Raw genomic sequence first — 20,962 nt, 5'->3', positions numbered from 1 at the left:
GGCACTATGTGTGTTTTTATATATGTTATATTATATAAACCTCCCTGCCTGTGATATATATCTATGTTGGGAGCCTGGGGTGCATACTACCCCTTTAAGAGTGCAGGTCAAGTGATCCCTCAGGCAGGGCTGGCTCCTTCCAGGGTGGACCCTGGTGAAGCAGTCTATGTCCTGAATGTAGGGCAGTGCGCACCTATAATAAAGTGTTCCCCAGCGTTCAAGTTAAGAAGCCTACTTTGTGGGCACTTTACCCTGATAAGTACGTCCATAATACGGCCCATCTCCACCTCTGCCCCCCACCCCTCTCTCACTCTGGGGGGCCACGGTGATTTACAGCCCTTAGCATGGGGTCCGCACGGGAAAAGATTTGGGATGCAGCAGGCGAGTGTGATTTGCCCGTTATGTTCAGGAGTCAGTAAAATCGACCTGAATGAACATCGCAGCAGACTTTGGCCAGATTTCATATTAATCACGCAAGCAAACAGAGATTCACTGCTCCACTTTCTCCAATAGGTGATGATGTGAACAGACGGTGAAGCTGAGAGCTCCATTAGCTGCTCACACTGTAGACTGTGAACAACTACAGGAGGCAAATGGGAAGTGGAGACTTTAGGAGGCTCCATTCAGCTGCTGTGTTTAATATGAGATCAGGTCACATTCTGTTCTTCACATTGCCCGCATTGTCTTTGCTGCAACTTCAACTTTTGTTTGGACGCAGCTATATCTGTTAAACAAAATGGGCTTTTAACGATTCGGTCAGTATGGAACGACACTAAATAACTGGTGGATTTCATGTGCCTTTGTCATTGATGCCCATGACGATGGCAAAGGTTCAGCGTCATTTGTCCAACATAGCACCTCTGTGCGGGATGGGCGGGGAGGGTATAAAAAGGTTATTTATTAGTGTCAGAAGTAGGCTTACATTAACACTGCAATGAAGTTACTGTGAAAATCCTCTCGTCGCCACACTGTTTGGGTACACTGAGGGAGAATTTAGCACGGCCAATGCAGCTAACCAGCATGTCTTTTCGACTGTGGGAGGAAACCGGAGCACCTGGAGGAAACCCACGCAGACACGGGGAGAACGTGCAGACTTCACACAGACAGTGACCCAAGCCGGGAATTGAACCGGTGTCCCTGGCGTCGTGAGGCAGCAGTGCTAACCACTGCGTCACCGTGCCACCAGGTACCACTCAGGTACATTGAGGGAGAATTTAGCATGGCCAATGCACCTAACCAGCACATCCTTTGTACCGTGGGAGGAAACCGGAGCACCCGGAGGAAACCCACGCAGACACGGGGAGAACGTGCAGACTCCACACAGACAGTGACCCAAGCCGGGAATTGAACCCAGGTCCCTGGCGCCGTGAGGCAACAGTGCTAACCACTGTGCCACTGTAAGTGATGGTGTTTTCAGAAGTTCGAGGTAGACTGACCTATTCTCCTCGGGAATATGCAGGGCCACCATCTGCAATGGTTCGAGGCTCTGCACCACCCAGCCATGGTGATCGCTGATCCGTGCTGTCTCGACCTTGAGGAATTCATTGGGCATTCGACTCCACTGGACTGGAATGATCATCTGCACATCAAGCCGGGGAGGACACTGCGGAACAGGATTCTTTTCTTCACTCTTGAAGATAGCCGCAGACAGAGGCATAGCATTCTGTACCAGGAAACCAATCATTAACACATACAATCACCATCTAACAAACCACTCATCAACATAAGTTGCTGTTTCTAATATAAGAGAAAGTTGGAATATTATTTACCACCGAGGTCAGAAACATTATTTTATGAACTTTTCCATGTGATACACTGACATTTGAAAAAAGATTACCATTTTACTCTCTCCATATTTTAATGTATTAATAATCCTAAAATAAAGCTGCGCTAAACAGGTCAAAAGTCTCATTCGCGTAAAGGCTGTAATATTCCAGATGCTTCGTTCCAGTGATGCAGAATGTAACAACAGCGTATCAAGTTATAATTCTGCTTCTCAACACAGAACATTAAGCATTAGCAACAATTTAGCACCAGTAATGAGACTCTATTTTTAATGAGAATGTTAATGATCTGACCAATAGTGTATTACCGCTGATAAAATTTCACTTTTTCAACTCAGCAAGGTTCCTTCGACAGCACCTTCCAAACTCACGACCTCCACCAGGGCATGGGCAGCAGATGCCTGGGAACTCTACCACCTACACGTTCCCCTCCAAGTCACGCACCATCCTGATCGGACATACATCGCAGTTCCTTCACTGTGGCTGGGGCAAAACCCTGGAACTCCCTCCCTAACAGCACTGTGGGTGTACCTGCAGCACGTGGGCTGCAGCGGCTCAAGAAGGCAGCTCACCACCACCTTCTCGAGGGCAATTAGGGATAGGCAATAAATACTGGGCCTAGCCCAGTGACACTCACATTCTGTGAACGAAATTGGAAAAACAGAGAATACCATAAACTAGCCTGCCTGCAAACTCAGTGTGAGGGTGGCTCATAGAAGCAGCTTTCTAACATACTTTCCTCCTCTGATATTTTTGGCTGTGTTTTGGCCAGAAACAGACAACAGCATATAGAATCCCTACAGTGCAGAAGGAGGCCATTCAGCCCATTGAGTCTGCACCAACCACAACCCCACCCAGGCCCTATTACCGTAACACCAAATATTTACCCTCCTAAACCCCTGACACTAGGGTCAACTTAGCATGGTCAAATCAACCTAACCCGCACATGTTTGGACTGTGGGAGGAAACCGGAGCACCCCAGAGAAAACCCATGTAGACACGGGGAGAAGGTGCAGACTCCACACAGACAATGACCCGAGGCCAGAATTGAACCTGGGTCCCTGGCAATGTGAAGCAATAGTGCTAACCACTGTGCCACCGTGCTGCCCACAGCGCACAGCACCCTGTGCCACTCTCAACGTTGGAAAGCATGATTGGAGAATGTAGGCAGCTCGCTGGAGTAAGAAGCCTTACTACACAAACCACAGTGCACAGAGGAGGAGGAGAGGGTGACCTGCCACAAGTACAACAGGGATGTGCGGCCAGGTGGAGGCTATTAAAGTCTTCCCTGCTTTGGGACATCCAGCAAGACACTGAAATTACACAACAACACCACGGTCACCGTGACATCCTACTGGAAGAAGGAGATAAAAGTGGTGACTTTGCCACCCACCCACTTGCTTCATACATCTGCTGACAACATGTTATTACACTGCTATTGCCCCCAAGGAGGGAGTTTCACTGCAGTTGTCCACACAGCAGGTGGGCCCTCAGCCCCCACAACCTTTGAAGGATAATGTCTTCAATCACTGCTGGTTAAGTGTTCCAGGACTTACGAATATAGTAAAGATTATTTATTAGTCACAAGTAGGCTTACTTTCACGCTGCAATGAAGTTACTGTGAAAATCCCCTAGTTGCCACAGTCCGGAGCCTGTTTGGGTACACTGAGGGAGAATTTAGCATGGCCAATCAACCTAAACTGCACATCTTTGGACTGTAGATATATGGCAGTGCAGATCTTGGGCCAGCTGATACATCTGGCAGATTGTCTTCATCCTTTACCGCCCTGTCCATTAGACACAGCAATGCGACAGGAGCAATCTGATCTCTTTACTTTTGCATTGACTGGTCAGGTGACACTGGTCTCTGTCACTTACAACTCCATTGTTCGTGGAGCTGGAGTGAAAGTCTGCATTGTTGGAGTCCCTTTCTCAGTCCCTCTTTCACATTTTCCTGTCCTGCCGCATTCCAACACTCAGAACCTCCCAGTCTATTGATATACAAAAGCGATAGACTTGAAAACAAATACCTTTAATTTTCCAAGTTCAAACTGGATCATATTTGGACTTGTAGCCTGCATAAAGACGGCTGGGAATAACTTGGTGCTGGGTTCAATCTGTAAATTGGTCACATATAAAAGATTAGTTTTTTTTGTATTAGCCTCAATGGCTCTCAGAGTCAAACATACATATCTATTTGAGGAACAAGGTGAGGTTTTGTCTGAAAACATTAGGTGACTCGAGGTTGCAGGATGCAATAGGTGGAAAGATCTTGATAGTCACCATTCTGTTCTGAATAGGAGAGATTCCAAAAGAGTTGTTGCAATTGCGTAAAGCATCGGTGAGATCACACCTGGACTTTTGTGTCCAGTTTTGGCTCCTTATTTGAGGAAGGATGTGGTGGCATTGGAGGCAGTTCAGAGGAGGTTCACCAAACTGATTCCAAGGATGAAAGGGTTGTTGTCCAAGGAACGGTTGGATAGTTTGGGCTTATACTCACTGGAGTTCAGAAGAATGAGGGGGGATCTAATCGAGGGATATAAAACGTTAAAGTGGATTGATAAGGTGGACATTGAACAGATGTCCCCCCCTTGTGGGCCAGTCGAGAACAAAAAGTCATAGATAGGTTGGGAAACTAGATTAAATGATGGAGCAGTAGATAAATGATGGCAAACATTTAAAGAAATAATTCATAGTGTGGAACAAATACACAATCCCTTAGGGAATTTTAAAAAACAGCAGAACAGGGAGTCCAATGAATGCTAACAACAAAATTCAAAGATTTTTTTTGATTCAAGGAAGAGCCTTAAAATGTTGGCAAATTTTAAACCTCATTGTCATATTGAAAAGACCAAGCTGCCTCTCTGGAACCTGACTACCTCGCAGCCTCCTTCACAGTGAGAAGTGGGCATGTTGGAAGAGGGCTTGTGTTGAGAATATGATTTGTAAGATTTTGACCACTTTACCCCACGCAAAACCAAAAAGTACACATCAACAGATATATTATTGAATAAACTTAAGTATTTTGAATAATCCTTAGGCACGACCTGTTTCACTATAGTTGCCCCTATTGCAGAAAATAGAGACGGACTTTAACAAGGTCTACTGTAAAGCAGAGAGAATTTCTGAAACTCAGCGTCGAAGAAGGTTGCCACTTTACCTGGTAATGAGTACTGAGGTCTTTTCCGTTTGCTGTGAATGTTAACTGGCCCGTGGTGAGATCAGTGAAACATCCAACTTCAATGTCAGCACCACTGCTACTGGATCCCTTTGAACTGTCGACGAGATCTCCGCCCCACACCATGTAACAGTTACAGCGCTTGACACTGTAAAGGATAACAGATTTTAATGTTTCATTCCATTCTATTTGAAGATAACTGCGAAGGGGCAGGGGATTATCAATAACTTCCCACTGAGCTGTATAGAAATTAAACAGTTAACGTATTTTGCCAGCCAACTCGGCAATATTCATGCTGTGGGAACCTAGAGATGCAGCTGCAAGCTGACCTTACAGTGCTATCTTTGTATATTGTATGCCAACCTTGTGTTTGTACCAAGTTTGACTGTGCATCACAGTTTGTGACGCACTGTAAAATGGGGGCTTTGACCCAAGTACGTTGGACTTGACCATGGACTAGGATCGCAAATGACGCCAGGACCTCTCAAGCTCCAGACAGTCATCGCTACAGGGACCTGACAGGCAGAAGGCCCTGAGACTTGCTGCTTATATTTCTCTTGCATTGTTTACTCTTTTGCAATAAACCATTATATTATTTAAACATTATAATTCTAGCCTGTCTCTTACTTAACATTCTCCCGAATCATTAAAAGAACAAAACAGAACATAGAATCCCGACAGTGCAGGAGGAGGCCATCCAGGCTCATCGAGCCCGCACCAACAACAATCCCACCCAGACCATATGCCTGTAACCCCGCATATTTACCCTCCTAATCCCCCTGACACTAAGGGGCAGTTTAGCATGGCCAATCAACCTAACCCAGACATCTTCGGACTGTGGGAGGAAACCGGAGCAAATTGGGGAATCCCACGCAGACGCAGGGGGAATGTGCAAACTCCACACAGACAGTGACCCGAGCCAGGAATCGAACCCTGGGACCCTTGTGCTGTGAGGCCGCAGTGCTAACCACTGTGCCACCGTACCGCCCCTGACATGAGCAATCGCTGCTCATTGTGTAAATATTTCACCTTAAAAAAGTTAGGCTGAAATCAAGAGGGCAATTCAGTTCCAAAACAAACTGTTCTTTCAATTCTAAACCAGCAGAACTGACAAAATCAGTGGAAGAAACATTAAATATTTGAAAAGGTGTCAAGTTCTTGCATCTTAGACCAGACATGGTCCACAGATACATTCATCAAATCCTGGGTGATAAATTTAATGGTTAATGCAACCCAGCTTGTGGAGAACAGGAAGATTTAGTGTATGTCTGATAGCATGAGGATATCAAAAGATCATTATATTAAAACAGTGATGGAAGTAGTTTTCTATTTAAGAGTTAAGCAAACTCTATTTCGCTGGAATTCAGAAGAATAAGAGGGGATCTCATATAAACCTATAAAACTCTAACAGGACTAGACAAGGTAGATGGAGGGAGGATGTTCCCGATGGAGGGGGTGTCCAGAACCAGGGGGGTCACAGGCTGAGGATACAGGGTAGACTGTTTGAGACAGAGATGAGGAGAAATTTCTTCACCCAAAGAGTGGGGGCAGCCTGTAGAATTTGCAGTTGAGGCCAAAACATTGACTGTTTTCAAGAGGTATTTCGATATAGCACTTGAGGTAAAGGAGATCAAAGGATATGGGGAGGAAAGCAGTATCAGCTAGTGAGTTTGATGATCAGCATGATCGTGATGTCTGGCAGAGCAGGCTTGAAGGGCCGAATGGCCTCCTCCTGTGCCTATTTTCAATGTTTCTATAATGGAGATTCCAAAAGAATTAGCCAAATATCATTGCGTTGAGCAGGGAGCAGCTAAATGCCAATTCCTGGATAGCTATTGTGTTGCTGGAATCCAATTCAAGAATAATTCCAGTTAAGCGAATATTTTCAATCACTACTTCTTAAAGACAAGAAGATAAATCTGATATTTCAGGTTCTTGAAGAGTTTTATTTTCTATAGAGTGGATTCTGCCATTCAGCACATGCAGCAAATAAAGCTATAACTCACTTTGCGTTTATGCAGACACTTTAGCGTCGTACACATTTAGCTCACATGAAAGATGCATTAATAGTAATGCAATACAGGAAGCTCGCCAATCATAGCGCCTACCTTTCATGAACTCTGCCTTTCTCATCACCCAGAGTAACAGTGACCGTTCGGTTTCTATTTATATCAAATGTTTTGCCGTAGTAATGGTAATCAGGAGTTACCCAACCAATCCAGACAAGAGATGGATCTTGGCCTGCGAATATTCTCACTGCGTAGTAATACTGCATCAAAAAGAGACAGAGGGAGCTCGTTATAGCAAACACAATAAATAGTCATTGTAAGAAATATGTGTGAGCGGTATTTTTGACATGTGTTACCAACCTGCTGGTATCATTTGAGTAACTGAAAACTGCACGCTATTTTAGTTTTAACCTTATGGGCAACACAGTGGCATAGTGGTTAGCACTGCTGCCTCACAGTGCCAGGGACCCAGGTTCAATTCCATCCTCGGGTCACTGTCTGTGTGGAGTTTGCACGTTCTTCCCATGTCTGTGTGGGTTTCCTCCGGGTGCTCCAGTTTCCTCCCATACTCCAAAGATGTGCAGGCTAGGTGGATTGGCCATGCTAAAAGGTCCCTTAGCATCCCAAGATGTGTAGGTTAGGTGAATTGGCTCTGCTAAATCGCCCCTTAGTGTCCAAAGTGGTGTAGGTTAGGTGGATTGACCATGCTAAATTGCCCTTTAGTGTCTCAAGATGTGCAGATTAGATGGGTTGGCTCTGCTAAATTGCCCCTTACTGTCCCAAGATGTACAGGTTAGGTGGATTGGCCAAGCTAAATTGTCCTTTAGTGTCCAAAGATGTGCAGATTAGATGGATTGGCCGTGCTAAATTGCCCCTTCGTGCCAAAGATGTGTAGGTTAGGGCACTTAGTGGGGTAAATACATGGGGTTACATGGATAGGGCCTGGGTGTGATGCTCTGCTGGAGAGTGGCTGCAGACTCAATGGGCTGATTGGCCTCCCTCTGCCCTGTAGAGATTCTATGATTCTTTCAGAGTTGTGCATTCTTTAGTAGCTAACAGATTATGGTCAATGGCAATTATTTTAATTGTAATAAATTTTAGTTGTTAAGCATACATCCCACATTTTTGGATTTCCAGCTGTCTGCATTCACATTTTAATACAGCTAAGTCCAAATATTAGTAAAGTCGCCATAATCCCAGGTGACCATGGGCTGCTTGCTCCTTTGAGTGGGGAGAGCTGACTGGTGGTGATTCAACCTGGGGGTCACCACACCTCAGGCGAGGGGCAAGGTTGAAAAGACGAATCATGAATAACCTCAGCTAATACGGACTGCGGATATTGCTCTGCATCACGAACCAGCTATCCAGCCAACTGAGCTAAACCGACTGAGGTTGTAACTCATAGCTCAATGACTTGGATGAAGGAATTACATAACCATGTTTACAGTAAATATGGGTGCACAGTAAGTTGTGTTGACAGTAGCAGGGAGTGATGGGACATTGAGAGATTAAGTATCATACCATCTCTACAGTGTCGAAGGAGGCCATTTGGCCCATTGAGCCTGAACTGATAACAATCCCACCCAGGTCCTATCCCTGTAACCGCATATTTACCACGTTATGAACCTTCAAGGTAGGACTGGCAGAATACATTCAACGAACACAGTGACATCTGAATATAAACGGAGGTTGGACCTCGAATCTGTTCCATATACTCCGAGTCTATGGCTGGAATTTTACCACTTCGCCCACCCCAGAATCGGGGTGGGCAACGCTCGCAAATGGCCTCGGGCGGGACCTTACGAGCCTCAGGCGGGCGAGGCGGTAAAATTCTGGCACTTGTCCGTTTTTTTGGAATTCATCCTAAACTATAAAAGTACACTTTCTGGAAATTAACAAGTGGACTTTCTTTGTATTTTTACAGCTATGTTACATGCAACACTCAATAAATGCTGAGTGCATGATTTCTCAAGTTCCTATTACAGATAGCTTTAGACAGAAACAACAAACTTTTTTCGTTTGCGCATTACCATTGAAGATTTTTTCACCATCTCTCGATCCTCTCTCGCTCCAGGAAGGTCACGACTTGGCTTTCCTCCCCTAAGAGTAAAACAGCAAGTTCCATCAATAGATTTTATGATTTGAATTTAAATTTAAGCCAGAGATTTTTCAAAGAAATGCAATCGAGAAATTTAATTTAATTTTAATTAAGAGCAGGGGGGGAGATACAAGGATCACATTGCAATCAAATTATTAACAAAACATTAGACAGCTCACAAGACTAGGCATTGAACACATGAAATTTCAACCCAAAAAACGTTATAGTTTAATGCAAAAATGCAGAATATTGCAGCGCTTAGTTTGGTTTAAAATAAATTCAAACTGATTTCACTCACTCAATCATACACTAGATTTTAAATTATTGATGATCAATTATTCATTAGATGAAGCTCATTCTGGGGACTGAATACTCACACAGTTAGTTTAGTTGCATTAAATGAGTGGTATGGTGGCTCAGTGGTTAGCACTGCTGCTTCACAGCGCCAGGAACTCGGGGTTTGATTCTTACCTCGGGTGACTGTATGGAGTTTGCACCTTCTACCCGTGTCTGCATGGGTTTCCTCCAGATGCTCTGGTTTCCTCCCACAGTCCAAGGAGATTAGGTGTATTAGCCCTGGTAAATTGTTCCATAGTGTCTCAAGATGTGTAGGTTAGGAGGATTAGTGGGTTAAATACTTGGGGCCACGGTGTAGGGCCTGGGCAGGATGCTCTGTTGGAGGGTCGGTGCAAATTCGAAGTGCTGAATGGCCTTTTTCTGCACTATAGGGATTATATGATTCCTGTCTTTGAGCACCAACTTTAAGCTGGCAATCCTGTGCAGTACTGAGGGAAATCTGCACTGTTGAAGGATCTGGGGCGGTGAGATTCAACATTGGCATGGACCGACATGGGTAGTAGCAGCTCTCTGGACAGCGGCTGAGACCCCTATCATCTCCACAACAACCCACTGAAACAAAATTATACAGGGTGTTGGTGAGGCCACACCTGGAGTATTGCGTGCAGTTTTGGTGTCCTTATCTGAGGAAGGATGTCCTTGCTATAGAGGAAGTACAGCAAAGGTTTACCAGGCTGATTCCTGGGATGGCAGGTCTGTCATATGAGGAGAGGCTAAATTGGTTAGGATTACATTTACTGAAGCTTAGAAGAGTGAGAGGGGATCTCATAAAAATTTATAAAATTCTAACAGGGTTAGATAGGATAGGTTCAGAAAGAATGTTCCCAATGGTGGGGAAGTCCAGAACTAGGGTTTCATAGTTTGAGGATTGGGGTAAACCTTTTAGAACTGAGGTGAGGAGAAATTTCTTCACCCAGAGGGTGGTGAGTGTGTGGAATTCACTTCCACAGAAAGTAGTTGAGGCCAAAACGTTGGACGGAATTCTCCGGCCGCGCTGGTCTAAAAGCCGGAAATTCCCGCCCGACCGTCAATGGTGTCCCACATTCTCTGCAACCCGCCCGCTAAAATTCCAGTGGTGGGTGGGATGGGAGAATTCCCGCTGTTGTCGGATTTCAAGAAGAAATTAGATACAGCTCTTGGGGCTAAAGGGATCAAGAGATATGGGAGGAAGGAGGGATCAGGATATTGGATTCGATGATCAGCCATGATCAAAATGAATGGCGGAGCAGGCTCGAAGGGCCGAATGGCCTACTCCTGCTTCTAGTTTCTATGTAATCAGTGGATTATGTTCCACCAACCATAAATCCCACCAGATTTTCTTTCCCACGGACTTAAATTGAGGTGTTATCTGTCAGCTCACTCAAGGTACTGCATGAAGAACAGCAGGGAGGTGGGTGCCAGTCATTAATCCCCCTTCAACCAAATCCCCCCACAAAAAATCAATCTGGTTGTTCATTCATCTGTTATTTGGCAATCTTGCCGTGTGCAAAACTGGCCGATGCATTTGCTTTCACAAATTGGAAGTAACTCATTAGTATTTTGGACGTGGTGTACATGCTGGCATTTTCCCTTACAAGACCAGCGCCCGATTAAAAATCTGGCGTTAGCTGCTAATATCACAAGTATTAATATTGCAGCTTACTTGTTCAGGTAATGAGGCAATACAATCAGGTGCAAGAGTCTCTGCTTTTTGTGAAACACCCGGCTCAACTTTAAACTCACCTTAATTTAGTCTTTCCCAATGGTGCATCCGCACTCTGAGGTCCGTCATCATGAGGCATCTGGGGAATTCCTTTGCGTTTATATGCTGGATGGAATTCGACAGGCATACTCAAACGGTAGTATGTCATTTCAGTAATGCAGTTTTGAGTGCCAAAGGTTTTATGGGTGACTTTTAAACGGGGTGGGCTGTCCACAGTCCCATCAATCCTTGTTACCTGTGGATCGGATTGGAATTCTGGGTTACTTCTGTAAGCTTTCTCGATCACAAAATGCAATAAAAATGTTTGTACCAACAACTGAAGTTGGTCACATTGGACTGTGGCAACCCAATTTGTGAAATATTCCACCTCGCCACGACAACACACTCGGAGGCTATAAGACCTGCCATTGGCAATGAACATGTACACAACGGGTTGGGGGTCACACTTCATAGAATAGAGTTCCATAGAATTCCTGCAGTGCAGAAGGAGGACATTCGGCCCATCGAGTCTGCACCGACTCTTCAACAGAGCATGCCACCCACGCCCGATCCCTGTATTTACCCCGGCTTTAAAATTATAAATCATCCCACCATAATGGGAGGGTTAATACTGAGGGTTTCCATCAGATTAATAAATTTATAAGCCAAGAATTACATGTTTCTTTGCCCAAATTGATAATTTCCCACCCCTGGTGGTGGTGCATTACAATTCACGCAAGGAGTTCGAGTTGTCTTGGAAACATGCACTTTGTACATGCACTGTTGCAGTCTGGAGCTACGGATCGCGATAGCTTGTGGTAATCATGAGCTAGAACATATTACAAATACACTTCTGATATTGTCACAGGGATGGACCTTGATCAGGGCCATTGCTTTACTGAATCAAATTCAATTACTATCACATGGGATTTGATTTAATTTAGTCTGAGGCCAACATTCTTTCCATCAAGTGACTGACTGGGAATCTCTCCCACTCTTATCACCAGCCACTGGCATGTGTTTGACAGATTTGCAAGCAGTTTGACCACATTATGAACAGATCTTCCTTTGCCAGCGAATCCTGGATTGGAACTGGAACCCAGAGCTTCTGGCTCTGAGGCAGAAACATTACCCATTGCACAAAGAGACTATCTAACCCACATTCATACCAATTACAATGAACCTCAACCTATTACAACACACTAAAACTCCAGACTAATATCATTAAAATCCAGAATATTCCATCATTGCTGCCCTCTGGATTACTTATCACTGCACACATGAAAAAACATCAGCACATTGTCAGCAATTTTCATTTAATCTCTTGTTCAAAACAATGTTTGATATCGGAGGAGACTACAACAGATAACATCCAACAGTAATATAATCAATGGCCCCAAAAATGTTACAATACGTTTCCCACAAGGTTTTTAATAGCTAAAATATCAGAAATTAAAAATGTGAGGTAATCATGACCAAGAACATATTACAAATACACTTCTGATATTGTCACAGGGATGGACTTTGATCAGGGTCATTGCTTTACTGAATCAAATTGAATTACTGTCACATGGGATTTGATTTGATTTAGTCTGAGGCCACATACCAACCGACTCAAGAACAGCTTCTTCCCTGCTGCCGTCAGACTTTTGAATGGACCGACCTCGCATTAAGCTGATCTTTCTCTACACCCTAGCTATGACTGTAACGCTACATTCTGCACCCTCTCCTTTCCTTCTCAATGAACGGTATGCTTTGTCTGTATAGTGCGCAAGAAACAATACTTTTCACTGTATACTAATACATGTGACAATAATAAATCAAATCAAATCAAAAAACATGTATCAAAAAACATGTATCAGGGCGGCACGGTAGCACAGTGGTTAGCACTGCTGCTTCACAGCTCCAGGGTCCTGAGTTCGATTCCCGGCTTGGGTCACTGTCTGTGTGGAGTTTGCACATTCTCCTCGTGTTTGCGTGGGTTTCCTCCGGGTGCTCCGGTTTCCTCCCACAGTCCAAAGATGTGCGGGTTAGGTTAATTGGCCAGGTTAAAATTGCCCCTGAGATGCGTAGGTTAGAGGGATTAGCGGGTAAATATGTGGGGGTAGGGCCTGGGTGGGATTGTGGTCGGTGCAGACTCGATGGGCCGAATGGCCTCCTTCTGCACTGTAGGGTTTCTATGATTCTATGAGTATATGGTGAAAAGTATTGTTTCTTGTGTGCTATATGGACAAAGCATACCATTCATAGAGAAGGAAAAGGGAGGGTGCAGAATGTAGTGAGAAGAGTTAGAATAGAGTTTTAAAAGCATAGAACGAGAGTAAAAGACAGAATTTGAGGGTATGCTGGACACAGCTTGCAAGAAGTCACCACACTCTGGCGCCATCTTGGAATGACGGATTCTGGACATTTTAGTTTAATTATGTGGATGGATTATGCAATTCCTCTGGGATTTCCCGGGGTACAGATGGATCTTGGGTTTTATTCTGTCATTTCAACCTCCTGCTGAAAACACATCAGTGATGTTCCACGTGTTACCTTCAGTGCAGGTGTATGGAGCTTAATAGAAAGTTGTATCTTACCTCAATATGGTTGTGATCTTTTGGTACAGAAACAAACTGTGGTAATCGTTTACTGAACCACATGGCCACATCCCGGTTCATGTTGACCGAAAAAGGTTCAAAGCCCTCTTGCAAACCACACATGGTGTAATATTTGAAAGTAGTTGCATCTTTTCCAAAATTCATACGGCCTATCTGGGACAAGCCCAGACAACAAATGGGGATGAAACCTAGAGGACGCCGAGGGAAAAAAATACATTTTATTCTGAATTGGTTTGTTGAGATATTTATTAAATCAAGTATGAATAACCTATCAGAGTTTAAGTTGTCATGATAGGACTGTATGATGGCATATTAAACAATGTCCATGATAAGCAACTGATTCATAAAATATATCTGTGTTGATAATTTTTAAGCATGATAATTTTAATCGACTGCCATAAAAGGTTCCAGCTTCAAATCTTTAAGTTTATTTATCAGTCACAATTCGGCTTACATTAACACTGCAATGAAGTTACTGCAAAAATCCCCTAGTCGCCACACTCCAGCGTCTGTTCGGGTTCACTGAGGGAGAATTTAGCACGGCCAATGCACCCTAACCAGCACATCTTTCAGACTGGTACAACGAGTCTTCTCTCCAATAGAGCAACCCTATCCCCTAACCCCATGTACTTACCCTGCTAATCCCTCTAATTTACACATCTTGGGACACTAAGGGGCAATTTAGCACGGCCAATCCACCTAACCCGCACATCTTTGGAGTGTGGGAGGAAACCAGAGAACCCGGTGGAAACCCACGCAGAGAACGTGCAGACTCCGCACAGACAAGCCGGGAATTGAACCCGGGTCCCTGGCGCTGTGAGGCAGCAATGCAAACCACTGTGCAAAAGTAACAAGTGTTTCCCTCACATAACATGTTTTTTTTATACTGTTCCAATTCAATCAAATCAAGTCCAATTCAGAGTCTCAATAAGTTGAGACATTTCCGATCCAAGCTGACAAGACAGGGCCTCCACTCCTGTCTTGGGCCTGATCTACATGAGCCAAGCTGATTGGAGTAGGTGCAGACTCACCTCCTCCAAGGCTTGATCTCATTTGCATCTTAGCCAAAAGGCCGAGATGAAAGCAAGTGAGTTACATGATGGTGGCGTGTCATCACTCATTCAGGGAGTCTGAGCTGCTGTGGCAACATACACTTTTACATGCATGTTGGAGACTGGGGCTATGGGCAGTAAGGGCAGGGGTTCCAACTTTCCTTCCACCACATTGCTGACCAGGAGTTTCTCTCACTCTCATTTGGAAGGATTTGCGGGTTGATGGCATATTTTAGCTATTGGAGCAAGAATCTCACATTTCCACCTTTAACAGTCCTTTGAAACAGTTACAGCATCGGAGGAATCTGTACCATAAAATATTGCAACCGAGCAGCAGCAAATTTGACTTGAGGGTAAGACTATCGATATCTGAATTTGTATGTTGAATTAAAATTGTCACTGCTAAAATAGAGCAATAAATATTAACCTACCGTCTTCTGTATCAAAATCTGTGAACACGAGTTCGGAGCCACTACTTGTAATGAGCAGTTCCCCATTCAGAGTAAATATCATTGATTTGTCATTCATGTCAATCATACAGCCAACCACGTCACCAGGCTGCCAGGTGCGACCAAAGTAAGCTGCACCTTGGTTCCAACACTGAGCCTGGAACAGACAAGATTCCATTTATAAGATTCTGTCTATAAACTAATAAGGGGCACAGATCAGCTAAGTAGTCAATATCTTTTCCCAAAGGTAGGGGAGTCTAAAAGTAGAGGGCATAGGTTTAGGGTGAGAGGGGAGAAATACAAAAGGGTCCAGAGGGGCAATTTTTTCACACAGAGAGCGTTGAGTGTCTGGAACGAGCTTCCAGAGGTAGTAGTAGAGGCGGGTACAATTTTGACTTTTAAAAAGTATTTAGACAGTTACATGGGTAAGATGGGTATAGAGGGATATGGGCCAAATGCGGGCAATTGGGACTAGCTTAGGGGTTTTTTAAAAAGGGTGGCATGAACAAGTTGGGCCGAAGGGCCTGTTTCCATGCTGTAAACCTCTGTGACTCTATGACATTTCATTTTTCATATGATATAAATATTACTCAGAGTCCTCAACAAGTAACACAACAATTCCAGTTAAGGTACTGTCAGTTCTGTCAGGAATGGATACACATCATACCTCATAACCTCATTGTAATTTTGTAACTGGTTGGCAAACTCCCCTCCACCTTTTCCATGGCAATGCCTTGACCAATCGGAGTTGACTTGCCAACCAATCGGCACCCCTCTTCTACTGCAGTATAAATTGTGAGTGTCTGAGATTTGACATTCTTGCATTCGTCCTGATGAGTGCAAGATGAAAAGCTTCGACAATGTGTCTCCCTTCGCAGCAATATTTTAGATGAGTAACAATATAGTTTGAGATGGTTTTGCTAAAGTTGGGGAATACCTTTCAAGCATGCTACACAAAATAACTGAAGCCTTTTGCTCCAAGTATTGGACGTTGTAATGTCATACACAAAAACAGAAAATGCTGTAAAATCGCAGCAGGTTTGACAGCCTCTGTGGAGAGAGAATGGGCCCACATTTCAAGTCAGGCTGACCCTTCATCAGAGTTTAAGACAGCAGAAAATGGGATGAGAGTTATACTATTGTGGTGAGGAGCTGGGGAGGCTGTAGGAGCTGGCTAGCGAGCCAATGGTTGGCGGAGATGGGAGAGATTGACAAAGATGTCATGGACAAAAAGACAAAGGGGAATGTGATCATGGCGAGGAATGGTGCTAATAGCATCCCATTAAGAGATCAAAATGGCAGAACAAAGGTGAGCAGTGTGTCAAAGGACAACCTGAAACAGGTAACAGGTGGCCCTGGTGGGGTGGGGATAGGGAGACGGTAGTGAGGGAAAATAGATGGAAAGCAAGAAAAATGAAACAGTGGAAGAAATGGAAATAAAATAAAACACAGAGTGGGTGACTACTTTGCAGAACATTTTGATCTGAGTGAAAGCAGGGCCCAGACCTTCCTGTCGCTTGCCATTTTAACACACCGTCCTGCTTTCATGTCCGCATGTCTGTCCTTGGCTCACTGCAATGTTCCAGTGAAGCCCAACACAAACAGGAGGAACAGCACTTCATCATCTGATTACAGCCTTCCAGACTGAACATGAAGTTCAACTACTTCAGACCATGAATTTTCCCCTCCACCTTCACCCCGTTTCTTCCATTTGTCGATACTGTAATGTCCTAACAATGTTCAGGGTTTGTGGGATTTAAACAAAAAGAAAAAGACGTGGTTTGCATACGTAGGTTTAAACTAACAACGAGATGTTTCATTGAAAGAGGTGTTGGCCTATACAGAGCACAAACTGAAAGAAGCCTCACAACACCAGGTTAAAATCCAACAGGTTTATTTGGTATCACAAGCTTTTGGAACATTGCTCCTTCACCAGTGAGTCACTCACCTGATGAAGGAGCAGCGCTCCGAAAGCTTGTGATACCAAATAAAGCTGTTGGACTTTCACCTGGTGTTGTGAGACTTCTTACTGTGCCCACCCCAGTCCAACGCCGGCATCTCCACATCATTCAAACTGAAGGTAAAAGCAGGAGCTTCTGAAACTCCAATGACATCACCAAGAAGTCATGTGATCAGCTCTTAATGTGACCATTTAAATATATAACCTCCATAAATTGAGATTTTGAATGAGTTGGCACGTCTCTGCAGTCAGTATAAATGTGCGCACCAGCAAATCACGTACCTTAAAGCCATTAAACACAAAGGCGTTTCTGTCAGCACCCAGTTCTACGTCAGGTCTGCAAGCTGGCCTGGCCCAGCCAACACGCATTTCTCCTGCCGTCACTGCCTCAAACTCAAAGTACCACTTTCCCGTCTTGACTGCGTAGGTCTCCTCCATCCGAAAGAAACGGATCTTGTCAATGCTAATTTTTTCCACAGTTTCACCAGCTTAAAATGCAAGAATACCAAATTATCTCATTTAATATAATTAACAAAAAAAAACATTTCAAAGTGAAGGAACATTGACATAGAATATTTTCCCTCACAGTGATGGATAAACCATATAGAATTCACTCTCCAGTAACATAGGACGGCACAGTGGCACAGTGGTTAGCACTGCTGCCTTGCAGCACCAGGGACCCGGGTTCGATTCCCAGCTTGGGTCACTGTCTGTGTGGAATCCCCATGGTTTCCATACCATGGTTTCCCCCCATGGACCAAAAGATGTGCTGATTAGGTGCATTGGCCGTGCTAACTTCTCCCTCAGTGTACCCGAACAGGTGCCGGAGTGCAGCGACTAGGGACTTTTCACAGTAATTGCATTGCAGTGTTAATGTAAGCCTACTTGTGACACTAATAAATAAACTTTTGGAATCATCGAATCCCTGCAGTGCAGAAGGAGGACATTTGGCCCGTCGAGTCTGCACTGACTCTCTGACAGAGTATCTCACCCAGGCCCTCTCCCGTTCCCTATCCCTGTAACCCATTTAGCACGGCCAATCCATCTATCCTATACATCTTTAGGGACTAAGGGTGGGATTTTACGGACTTGCTTGTCCTGAAACCGTTAAATCCCGCCCGAGGTCATCGGACCTTTCTATGGTCTGCCCCTCGCCCGCTCCAATTCCTGTCGCAGGCGGGGCAGTAAAATTCCAGCCCAAGGGGCAATTTAGCACGGCCAATGCACCCAAATTGTACATCTTTTGAATGTGGGAGGAAAGCGGAGCATTCGGAGGAAACCCACGCAGACACAGGGAGAACATGCAGACTCTGTACAGACAGTGTCCCGAGGGCATTGATCTATACCCTGCATATCTGCGAATACATCATTTCTGGGATCCAAAGAAAATGAGGTTTCCTTATACATCAGACCGTCTTATACGCCGAAACCTATGGCAATTACTAATTTTGATTAATGGGTGCGATGGTTATAAAGATGGAAATCCTGACAAAAAATGAGTTACGAGTTGCAAGAAGAACTGATACATTTCAAATTGATGTTTTTTTAAACGCTGGGATAAGGAAATGAGAATTCTACTTCAATCCAGGAACGGAATAAATGTCTGAACCATTCACTCTGCAATGTTACAGGAAAACAGTCATTGTGAACTGAATCAGGGTGCCTTCTTCCCACCAAAACCTAATTCCCTATATTTCCCAGGATATAAAATCCGGAATATCTAGCTCAAGTGCCTGGCACGGCGGATAATTTATAGTGCAGCACTGGTTTAAATTTTTACACTCCCAGCGGATAAATCATTGATGGTAATTTTCACTGTCGCTGCTAATGTGTTGCAATGTGTTGCTCTTAGAATGATAAATTTTATTGCAACATTAACACAAGAAATTATTTTATGTAAGTTGCAAAATAAAAGGCAACAGAAACTCTGCGGTAATTTAAACAATTGTATTTTTAATCAAGGAAACACATACATGTACACACCACACACACACACATGTGCACACCACACACATACACGCATGACACGTGCATGCACACACATATACACCATACACACACATATGCACATCACACACACACCACACATACATGCACATGACATGCATGCACACTACCCATCACACATACACACCACACACTCAGACATGCACGCACTTGTGCACACACACACACACACGGCAAATTAGTGGCACGTTTCCTAAAAGTAAATCTTATTCCGTCCTGTCCGGTGCAATTTTTCCATCGTTGGCTACCACAGCAAATTAACCCCAGCCGAACAGTGAGCGAAGCAAGAATCCAAGAAAAAACCCCCACTGACAATCAATGTTTGTCCAACAATGATTATTAATCTTAAAAGCTCCTTATTGCAGGAATGTCTTATATACGTTCATCGTAACTCTGACTGCTATTTCTGTAGTGGCTATAACACTTCATAAACTCCCAGTCTTGTATCTTGAGGTTCTCAAATGAATGCATTGATCTGTAGTAAGTGTACCCACCGGCTTCCTGGTCAGATGGTTCGATATTGTAACCGTAGCCAATTAAAGTGCGAATCGCCTCACGTAAGCTGTCTCTGTTTGATTTTTTTGTTCGCTCATCAAGGAGGCTGTACGGCACCAATCGAGGGTTCCTTTTGTTCTTGATATCCTGCAGGAAGTAACATTAACACACAGGCTCTGGATAAATATCTCCATTTGTTTGCATTCTAATTTCTCAGGTTAATCCAGACATTCCAATTGAAAATACAAACATCAAAAGAATGGTTTGGCACATGTTCAGTGGCTGATGTTCAAATTTACTAAAAGAATACACTCAAGTCCCTGATTTACAAGCTCCGGGGATCAGCTGCTGTTCCAAAATAATGCATTTTCCAATAGCAGATTGGTAAGCTCTGAAGAGTCACATTAACTTGAAAAGTTAACTCTGGTTCTCTCTCCACAGATGCTGCCAGACCTGCTAAAAGTTTCCAGCATTTCCTGTTTTTCGGCCAGAAGTTTTTAAAGTTGATTTAATAGAGTCATAGAGGTTTACAGCATGGAAACAGGCCCTTCGGCCCAACTTGTCCATGCCGCCCTTTTTTGTAAAACCCCTAAACAAATCCCAATTGCCCGCATTTGGCCCATATCCATCTATACCCATTTTACCCATGTAACTATCCATATGCTTTTTAAAAGACAAAATTGTACCTGCCTCTCCTACTACCTCTGGCAGTTTGTTCCACTCACCACCCTCTGTGTGAAAAAATTGCCCCTCTGGACACTTTTGTATCTCTCCCCTCTCACCTTAAACCTATGCCCTCTAGTTTTAGACTCCCCTATCTTTGGGAAAAGATATTGACTATCTAGCTGATCTATGCCCCTCATTATTTTATAGACCTCCAAAAGGTCACCCCTCAGCCTCCTACGCTCCAGAGAAAAAAGTCCCAGTCTATCCAGCCTCGCCTTATAATTCAATCCATCAAGTCCCAGTAGCATCCTAGTAAATCTTTTCTGCATTCTTTCTAGTTTAATAATATCCTTTCTATAATAGGGTGACCAGAATTGTACACAGTATTCCAAGTGTGGCCTTACCAATGTCTTGTACAACTTCAACAAGACATTCCAACTCCTGTATTCAATGTTTTGACCGATGAAACCAAGCATGTCGAATGCCTTCTTCACCACTCTGTCCACCTGTGACTCCACTTTCAAGGAGCCATGAACATGTACCCCGAGATCTCTTTGTTCTGTAACTCTCCCCAACACCCTACCATTAACTGAGTAAGTCCTGCCCTGGTTCAGTCTACCAAA

At 44.0% G+C, this 20,962-nt stretch overlaps 1 protein-coding gene across 3 annotated transcripts in view; it reads right to left on the bottom strand.

Annotated features, from left to right (window-relative positions):
- Nucleotides 1-20,962, bottom strand: part of ryr3 (ryanodine receptor 3) — a 371,169-nt gene that overhangs the window by 219,799 nt on the left and 130,408 nt on the right. For all 3 annotated transcript variants that reach the window (XM_078233298.1, XM_078233296.1, XM_078233297.1), the window contains 10 exons: nucleotides 19,673-19,820; nucleotides 17,454-17,659; nucleotides 15,194-15,368; nucleotides 13,690-13,898; nucleotides 11,149-11,363; nucleotides 9,002-9,071; nucleotides 7,071-7,231; nucleotides 4,945-5,110; nucleotides 3,815-3,901; nucleotides 1,437-1,663 (listed from right to left, as the gene is read on the bottom strand). In XM_078233298.1, coding sequence (XP_078089424.1) covers nucleotides 1,437-1,663; nucleotides 3,815-3,901; nucleotides 4,945-5,110; nucleotides 7,071-7,231; nucleotides 9,002-9,071; nucleotides 11,149-11,363; nucleotides 13,690-13,898; nucleotides 15,194-15,368; nucleotides 17,454-17,659; nucleotides 19,673-19,820 — 1,664 coding nt within the window. The remainder of the gene's footprint in view (nucleotides 1-1,436; nucleotides 1,664-3,814; nucleotides 3,902-4,944; nucleotides 5,111-7,070; nucleotides 7,232-9,001; nucleotides 9,072-11,148; nucleotides 11,364-13,689; nucleotides 13,899-15,193; nucleotides 15,369-17,453; nucleotides 17,660-19,672; nucleotides 19,821-20,962) is intronic.

Source organism: Mustelus asterias, chromosome 18, assembly GCF_964213995.1.
Source record: "Mustelus asterias chromosome 18, sMusAst1.hap1.1, whole genome shotgun sequence".
Lineage (NCBI taxonomy): Eukaryota > Metazoa > Chordata > Chondrichthyes > Carcharhiniformes > Triakidae > Mustelus > Mustelus asterias.
The sequence above is the reverse complement of the archived record's forward strand: the minus strand, read 5'-3'. Positions and strand labels throughout refer to the sequence as shown.